The sequence below is a fragment of the Lytechinus variegatus genome, chromosome 3 (assembly GCF_018143015.1).
Source record: "Lytechinus variegatus isolate NC3 chromosome 3, Lvar_3.0, whole genome shotgun sequence".
NCBI lineage: Eukaryota > Metazoa > Echinodermata > Echinoidea > Temnopleuroida > Toxopneustidae > Lytechinus > Lytechinus variegatus.
The window spans coordinates 71,551,113-71,560,922 of record NC_054742.1 but is presented as its reverse complement, the minus strand read 5'-3'; the positions used below and the strand labels follow the sequence as shown (position 1 = coordinate 71,560,922).

General features: G+C 38.2%; 1 protein-coding gene across 1 annotated transcript; it reads right to left on the bottom strand.

Annotated features, from left to right (window-relative positions):
- Positions 1–1,348: 1,348 nt before the first annotated feature.
- Positions 1,349–3,012, bottom strand: LOC121412288 (gastrin/cholecystokinin type B receptor-like). Its single transcript, XM_041605183.1, has one exon. The coding sequence runs from the start codon at positions 2,929–2,931 to the stop codon at positions 1,609–1,611; it is 1,323 nt and encodes a 440-aa protein (XP_041461117.1). The 5' UTR covers positions 2,932–3,012; the 3' UTR covers positions 1,349–1,608.
- Between the last annotated feature and the right edge of the window lie 6,798 nt (positions 3,013–9,810).

The following is a 9,810-nucleotide window of genomic DNA, read 5'->3' as shown; positions in this document are numbered from 1 at the left end:
AGATGACAAGATCTTGGATCTCGTCATGTCTACATCCTGTGTGAGTGAGATCAGAGACAAGATCTTGGATCTCGTCATGTCTACATCCTGTGTGAGAGATGATCAGATGACAAGATCTTGGATCTCATCATGTCTACTTCCTGTGTGAGAGATGATCAGATGACAAGATCTTGGATCTCATCATGTCTACATCCTGTGTGAGAGATGATCAGATGACATGATCTAATCTGGATCTCATCATGTCTACATCCTGTGTGAGTGATGATCAGATGACAGGATCTTGGATCTCGTCATGTCTACTTCCTGTGGGAGAGATGATGAGATGACAAGATCTTGGATCTCGTCATGTCTACATCCTGTGTGAGAGATGATCAGATGACAAGATCTTGGATCTCGTCATGTCTACATCCTGTGTGAGAGATGATCAGATGACAGGATCTTGGATCTCATCATGTCTACATTCTGTGGGAGAGATGATCACATGAAAAGATCTTGGATCTCATCATGTCTACATCCTGTGGGAGAGATGATGAGATGACAAGATCTAGGATCTTGTCCCTGTGGGAGAGATGATCAGATGACAAGATCTTGGATCTCGTCATGTCTACATCCTGTGTGAGTGATGATCAGATGACAAGATCTTGGATCTCGTCATGTCTACATCCTGTGGGAGAGAGATGAGATGTCATGGATCTTGGATCTCATCATGTCTACATCCTGGAGAGATGATTAGATGTCATGATCTCTTAACTTGTCATGTCTACATCTTTTAAGAAGAGATGATCAGAGACATGATCATGGAATTAAATAGCTTGTCATCTGATCATCTCCCCACAGGGTCGGACGGAACGAACCAAGATCTTGTCACATGATCCTCTCTCCCACAGATGTAGCTGACGATGAATCAAAGATCTTGTCAGCTGATTCTCTGTCCAATAGAATGAAGACATGACGAGATCCAAGATCTTTTCATCTCATCATCTTTTTCAAGGATTGTAGACATGACGACATGATTATCTGAACATATGGGTGGCACTTTTAAGCTTCCACTCACATCCATAGGCGGCGGAAGCGGGGGGGGGGGGGCAGGGGGGGACGTGTCCCCCCCTGAATTTGAGGAGGGGGACGGTCCCCCCTAAATTTGTTGTTGATGACCTTTTTTTTTTTTTTTTTTTTTTTTTTTTTTAAATATTATTTTTCCTACGTCCCCCCTAAAATTTTTGGGTTGAAAACTTTTTTTTTTTTGCTTGTCAAAATATTTGGGTTGTCCCCTCCTAAAATTTTTGGCTTCCGCCGCCAATGCTCACATCTGATGAGCAACCAAAACATACATCGACCTCAGAGGATGCAAGGGTAGATTTCAAAGTTTTCCCTTCATTTAAAAGATACCTCTTTGTGTCAGATGGGTTTACCATGTCTTATTCCTTGCCAAATACTAGTACTCAAGATGCAGTTACTTGGTCTTATACCGAACTCTGTATCTACTTGTATATTGTGTCGGTGCACTTTTGTGCAAAATGTATTTGCAACTCTTTAGAGGGGAACCATTTAAGTGATTATTACAACAATACATTTTTTTCGGCCATGGTCATGTAGTTGATAAGCAGATTAAGGATTGCCATCAGTCATTTCATTACTCATCCCATGGTGGCTATCCGTACCAAACAATGGGACGTTCTGTGTTTTACCAGAAAAGACATCTTTGATGGCAGCGCGAAATTTAGGATAATGGGCTGCGTAGATGAAAGGGTTGATGGACGAGTTGATAAAGGTTAACAAGTTCAGAGTCTGACGGACGGTGCCTGCTATGTAGGCTTTTGCGAAAGCTGCTCCCCTGTAGGAGACGATAACAAATGCAACCTGACTTGGAGCCCAGCACAGAATAAAGATGATGATCACAACCAGCATAACCTTGATGACACGGTTACGGGCAGAGACGTGGAACGACTGCTTTGAACTATTAGACATGGCTTGCTTCATTTGACTTGATTGCAGATGCAGCACCACGGCCATCGCTGTCTGGGAAATGATCATCAGAGCAACTGGAATAACCAGCCTTATGGCGAAATTGAACAAGTTGATCGCCTGAAGTAAAGAAGAATCGGAATCCGAGAGTGCACAATAAATCCGGGAAGGGAGATCGGCATCCACTACTAAAGTAATAAGATAGTAAGAGCAGGATAAGATTGAAAATAACCAAGCTACTATGATGAAGATATTAACCCTCCGGTGGGTGAAGATGTCCTTGAAGCGTAAAGGATAGACAACCGCTGCCAGACGCTCGAAAGAAGCTCCAACGAGGATGTAGGTCGAGGAGATGACACAGATCCATGTCAGGCAACCAGTATAGAAGAGTCTGCAATACAGCATTCCCAAAATGTTATCAGGAACCTGCAGTGCTCTTGGAATGGGAATGTTCAAGATCGACGTCAACAAGTCAGAAATGGCTAGAGCAGCGATGAATAAGTCTGTTGAGCTTGCCGTAGATCTACGAACTGCCATGACGACGGCGACCAGGAGGTTTCCTAGAATACCAATCAAAGAAATGGTGGACTGTGCGATGGTTACCCATGACCAGGAAAATCGGAACACCCAAATAGTAGTATCCAGTTGGCTGACCGATGATTCAGTCGATGATTCGACGATTGATGTGGTAATTTCACCTGTCGGATGTGATGGTTGAAAGGAAATCTTGTCTTCATGGTTTTCTTTTTCGATGAAGTCCGTGGGTGATATAGGTATATGCGTAGTAGGAGCATTGGTAGAACTCACTTCCATAGTCTGATCTGAACCGTCTGAATTAGATTCTCCGATTAGTCGAGACGATGTCGTCGTCGTATGCTTGGATGAATTAGCTACGATGACCAAGGAGAGCAGAATAAAGCGAAGCATTAGTCGACGTCCCTCACTTCTATTGCTTGATTTTGTCATGACTCTTGTAACGTAATGTTTCGTTAAATCAATAGATTGACCAGGATTGACTATCTTCTTTGACGAGACTACCTATTGCAGTGGGACCTGCGTGGGGAAAAATGCGAAATTGTGTTAAGAAAACTCTTTTAGAAACTAGTAAGCATGAAATACCATATTATCAGAAATGGTTGCGAGCGAAAACACATGTATACCCGTTTAGATTTAGGGGTACAATATAATTCAAGGAGGAAAGTGGGTAGTATTCGTCACAAAAATGACAATTCGGAAAAAATAAGAAAAAAAAAGATCAAGGATGTGTTAGATATACAACGAGCAAACGATATTGATGAAACGTAACACTAATCAGATGAAATGGAAAGAGTTTCATTGCCTTAAAATAGAAATTAGCTATAGGATGACAGAAATGGACACACTTTGTATCCAGACGGGAATATGAAGAAAAAGGACGCTACTTTGCTGCAAACAATAAAAAGGAAAATATTGAAACAAGGCAAGCGTTTGAATGATAAGAATATACAGAGCTGATCCAATCTTTAACATTCTAAACAAAATGCATTGGCATTTAAATTGTATTATCATGATTGTGACTGTGTTGACGAATGCTGTATTCTAAAATATAGAAGACTCTTATCCATTTTTTATTGGAATATCGGAGAATCAATCACTCAAAGACCTGTCCGATTATGATCATACCTCTCTCTCTCTCTACCCCCCCCCCCCCCCTCTCTCTCTCTCTCTAATCCCTCCCCATTAATTTTATATCCATTCCAGGATAACAAAAGTAAAGAAAAATAATATCTTCGACTTTCGGAATGAGATGTAAGGTATACTGAAACTTAGAATTCTGAAACATCAACAAGATTGGTTTATTATTTTCTTCTTTTATTTTATTTCTTTCCCCTTTTTGACCCGCCGATGAATGGGGTTTAAGGGATGGGGGTCAATGACTGCCTCGTTACAAGTTTTAGGAGCTGTCCTGCTTTACTGGTGTATTAAAGCAAGCCCTACAAGAACCAACAACAACAAACAAACAAACAACTTGAAAATTGTGATACGGATCTTGACCTGAAAGCCCCTTCGGGTTAAACCATGGGATAATGGTTTGGTAATCTGTAAGATGCGTTTCTTCAAGGAAACTCCCTCAGGTCTGATGCTTAATATTTTTCGTAAAAAAAATGACATAAAATGGGCGTATACACGTTGGAGGTTCTCTACAGAACCTACAGAACATATCCGTTCGAACCAAATCCATAACTAAAAATCCCCATAGCCATGAGCATGTTCTGTTCCTTTGTGCATTTTAAAATGCCGAAATAATCTTTTATACGTCATGTTTCGCAGAGTTGTTCGTAAATTTCGCACGACTTTTTGTTGACCGGTGCCCTTTTTTTCGTGCTAACTCAGAATCTGAATAACTTGAATTTCATCAGTTAAAGTTAAGATTTAACGATGAGTTGAATGCAGTGCTATGAATTATGGAAACTTCACTCCCATTAATTATGTCAAAACAGGGTAAATTTCAAAGGGCATGTCCATAAAAAGCCGGACTAAAAAGACAACAAAATGTTATAAGTAAATTAAGAGGACAAAAATCAAATAAACACAACACTGAAAATTGCGTCAAAAGTAGATGTGAAAAAGTTTTTACCTTTTCAAGTTTTGCTCATTTTCACAAAACAGTATATGTACATCTTAGTCGGTATGCAAATGAGGGGACCGATGACATCATCCTCTCCTTTCTTTTTGTATTTTATCATAATGAAATATATATTCAAATTTTCTCCAACCTGAACATGTGAAATCAATATTCTTTGAACAATGTGTGGCTTAATAAATAGAGCCCTTATTCCAAAATATTTTTTTAATGAAATATTGTATATAATTTGAAACAATGCAAAAAAGATATAAGAAAAGTGAGTGACATCATCGACTCTCTCGTATGCATATCATTGATCTGTGCATAATAACTGTACTCTAATAAGTGACACTTTGAAATGTCATCACTTTTTTTTTATTTTACATCCGATTTGGATGAAACTTTCAGCATTGTGCTTGTTCGATTTTCTCTACTGATTCATATTAACCTGTTTTGGAGTGGAATTGACCTTCAAAGCAAGTCTTTGCAAACGAGACTTACATGACAGACCGCTTAATCAATCATTTTAGAATCGTATCATCTGAAACTGAACCCGATGATAAACACCAATACCATTTAAATAATTACTTCAAAATGAAAAAAAAAACATTCATTTCACAGACGTTGTTACAAACCTATAGTAGCGTCTTTCTTACTATGATGTGGTTTGATATATAAATTGAGCCATAAAATTACTTTTATGCAACGGACCCTGGTCATGCAGTGATATTGCGCAATGAAAGGTCTTTGCTAGAGTCATGCATGGCAATATTTGGTAACATTATTTTTTACCACCTCGAGGATGATTATGTGTCAACCAAAAGTGGGCAATATTTTATCCAATGCAGGAAGCATAATTGTCCAGTTAGGTTAAAAAATAAGCAGCAATTACTTTTGAATGGGCAAAATTTTCATCACATTGGATAAACAAGTGGAATGCCTCTGGCCGTCTCACCTGCATCACGCGGTTCAATAGCAGCAGTGCTGACTTTGAAAACTACTCTAACTCGCACAAGATGTTCAGTGATACATGGTTACTCTTATGTCCACTTTTTATGAACTAGACCAATAAACTTACAGAGATATGATGGTTATTCAACAAAAAAAAACCCAACATGGCCAAAGTTCATTGGCCTTACATGACCTTTGACCTTAATCATGAGACCTGAAACTTGCACAAAATGTCCAGTGATGCTTGATTACTATTATGTCCATGTTTCATGAATCAGATCCATAAACTTTCAAAGTTATGATGGGAATTCAACAGATACCCCCAATTCGGCCAAAGTTCATTGACCCTAAATGACCTTTGACCTTGGTCATGTGACATAAAACTCACGCAGGATGTTCAGTGATAATTGATTAACCTTATGTCCAAGTTTCATGAACTAGGTCCATATATTTTCTAAGTTATGATGACATTTCAAAAACTTAACCTCAGGTTAAGATTTCGATGTTGATTCCTCCAACATGGTCTAAGTTCATTGACCCTAAATGACCTTTGACCTTGGTCATGTGACATGAAACTCTAATAGGATGTTCAGTAATACTTGATTAACCTTATGGCCAAGTTTCATGAACTAGGTCTATATACTTTCTAAGTTATGATGTCATTTCAAAAACTTAACCTCAGGTTAAGATTTGATGTTGACGCCGCCGCCGCCGTCGGAAAAGCGGCGCCTATAGTCTCACTCTGCTATGCAGGTGAGACAATAAAAATGACCAAAGAAATGCTCGACGTTGGTCGGACACATTAATTACCCTCATGAAGCACTTTTATCCAATATTTTTTAGAGAGAGTAGCAGTAGCAGTAGCGTAAATCCGTTCTGAGTAGTGGGGTGAAGGAGGTGAGCTGAATATTAAAAATTGGGGGTGCGTCTGTGAGTGTGGTAGGGTGCGTGCATGAGTGTGTGTGTGTGTGTGTGTGGTCGTGGAGGGGGTGTGGATGTGGATGTTCCGTGGCCCCTGCAGTAGATAAAATACTGCGCCATAGATTTAGTCTGAGGGCATAATCGTGAGGAATATATACTTTTATTTAAATTCCCATTTATCTGCTAGAAATTCATCTTTCTCTGTAAGAAAAGAGAATATAAAAAAACTAAAATATTATAAAAATTATGTTGCTTTTAATTAAAAAATGTTTAATTTTCACCACTTGCGTTTTTAATTCATTTTTGTCACCATAGTATTCCCACATTATTCTCAATGTAACTTTTGCCTGTGTAATCAAATTTTAGCAGACGATTTTCCATTAGAGGGGGAAAAGGTTTGGAATTTAAAGGCTAGGCTTTAAGCCATCCATTCAAGTGAAATCTTAGCCCCCACCCCCCCTTATGTTCCCGACAATTATATATACCTTTATACCCACAAATCAATACAAATTATATTATTTTATTCCATATATGGCAAGAACATCTTATAGGGGCCTTTTCACACGTGAATCTTGAATCATCATTGTAATGATGATTGCAATTCGTCTTTAGGATCATTGGACCTTTCACATGCCGCCCTTTTCACACGGTAAAACAAATCGTAATTTGAATGATGATTCCATTAAAAAATGAGGCTAATGACGTGATATTTATATTATATTAGCACAAGTGAAACCAAATAGTCCGGCAGCCCAGGAGGTTTATTCAACCGAAATCCGGACAAGCAAATGACCCCATAGCTGGATGGCATGGACCTTGAAGTTTACAAAAATGCATTGCTGCCGGGTTCGATGCGTGGTCTTCCCTCCAAAATGACGTAATATATGACGTCACCACAAAATGGCCCTATTTCACCATTTTTCAGACATTCTACACATAGCATGAAGTCAAGGGAAAATATCTCAGCCAAATCATGCTTATTTTGTATGAAACTTTTACAATATATTGTTCAAGTAGTGCACAAGAGATATGCAAAATTTCACTAACAGAAATTATTGTTTACATATGCAAATTACGTAATGAAATTTGCATATCATTAGTTTTGGAGATTTCTCGCATAAAAAATTGTCGAAAATCGATTCAGAAAATTATTTTCTTTTTTAGTGTACTTTATTTGATATTTTTCCTCTCAAGCATAATATCATTGTCTTCATCTATATCTCTACTTTAAGAAAATTATATTTCAGTAATTGGAAATGACACTATAGACTGTGATTTCAGCCCCCTTTTCAATATGGTGCGCACGTAGAAATCGTGCGTTTTTGGCCTATTTTCACATATAGCTGAGGTGTGCGACCGATATGCCTACTTTATTAGTGCTTCTTGCATTTTGCATGATATTAAATCTTCCAAACAACATATTTTCATCTTCATTTTGACTCTGGTGATACATCAATGATTTCAGCACAGATTGATTGCCCATTGGGCAGTCTATAGGCTACGTTTTCAGCCTAGTTTTCAACAACGAACCTATACCATGTAAGACTCCATCGTTGTAGTCGAGTCGGATAAGAGGTTCCTGTGTACCATCAAAATATTTTTCACTCAATTTTTCAATCAACGTTTTGGTATTTGTCTAAACTGTCTCGTTAATGAATCTTGATGTTCCCTTCCCAAAATCGTGTCCAACGGGGTTCAAAATTGATATCTTTGGCGGCCCTCTTGGACTTTTTAAAAATGAAAATCAATTATTTTCATATTTTATTGCACAGAGTCTGACAATGGGACAATCTTTTAATCAATACGCATTTCTCTGTGATTGGGATAGTAGAAATCGATTTAATTCGTTTTCTGATGATATATTTTGAAATAAAATTTATCCCGAAATGGGCATGATTTTGGTCAAAAATTTGCATGTGCATTGATATCTATCTGTTCAATCATTAACATCAACAACTATTTCAAAATATCAGCATTCGACACGAAAGAGGATATAATATACCGATAATACTGTAACGCTTCATGACAGTATGTATGTCTTTATTTGCTTAGTTAAAGGGCAAATACCATTATTACCCATTTATTGGAAAATATGCCACTTTGGAGCCCATATTAAGGCAAAAACGTTTCTGATATGGAATAAAGCCACTTTCATTCTTTTTAAACTACATGGAGATAAGAAGGGTAGAGTTTCCTCTATCTGCTACTAGCATACTGAAGCATACCCCCTTCAGGGAGCGTCGAAATCACCCACCCTTTTTCATATTTTACCTATTTGTGGGAAAATATGCTTTTTCAAGCCCCCATTGAGGCAAAAAGTGTTGCTGCTATGTAGTACGGCCACTTTCATTGTTTTTAAACTATGTGGAGACAAGAGTAGAGTTTCCTCTATCTGCTACAAAAAAGGTGTGCTGGTACAGCAAAGCCTACCCCCTCTGAGGACTGCTGAAGTTACCCGATAATTATACGTATTTTGCCCATTAATGGGAAAATATGCTATTTTCGAGCCCCCATTGGGGCAAAAAGTGCTTCTGCTATTTAGTAAAACCACGTTTATTATTTTCAAACTATATGGAGACGAAAGAGTAGAGTTTCTTCTATCTGCTACATATAAAGAGGTGTTGGCATATTGGAACATACCCCCTTAGGGGGTCTCCGAAATCACTTACCCTTTTTCCATATTTTACCTATTTATGGGAAAATATGCTATTTTCGAGCCCCCATTGAGGCAAAAGTGTTTCTGCTATGTAGTAAGGCCACCTTTATTATTTTCAAACTATATGGAGACGAAAGAGTAGACTTTCCTCTATCTGCTACATATTGTGCTGGTACAGTAAAGCCTACCACCTTTGGGAACTGCCAAAGTTACCCGCCCCTTTTACGTAATTTGCAAATTCATGGGAAAATGTGCTATTTTCGAGCCCCCATTGAGGCAAAAGGTGTTTCTGCTATGTAGTAAAACCACTCTTATTGCTTTTAAACTATATGGAGACAAAAGAGTACAGTTTCCTCTATCTGCTACATATAAAGAGGTGTTGGCATATTGGAACATACCCCATTTAGGGGTCACCAAAATCAGCTACCCTATTTCATATTTTTATTATTAATGGGAAAATTACTATTTTCGAGCCCCCATTGAGGCAAAAGGTGTTTCTGCTATGTAGTAAAACTACTCTTATTGCTTTTAAACTATATGGAGACAAAAGAGTAGAGTTTCCTCTATCTGCTACATATAAAGAGGTGTTGGCATATTGGATCATACCCCCTTAGGGGGTCACCAAAATCACCTACCCTATTTCACATTTTAATTATTTATGGGAAAATATGCTATTTTCGAGCCCCCATTGAGGCAAAAGGTGTTTCTGCTA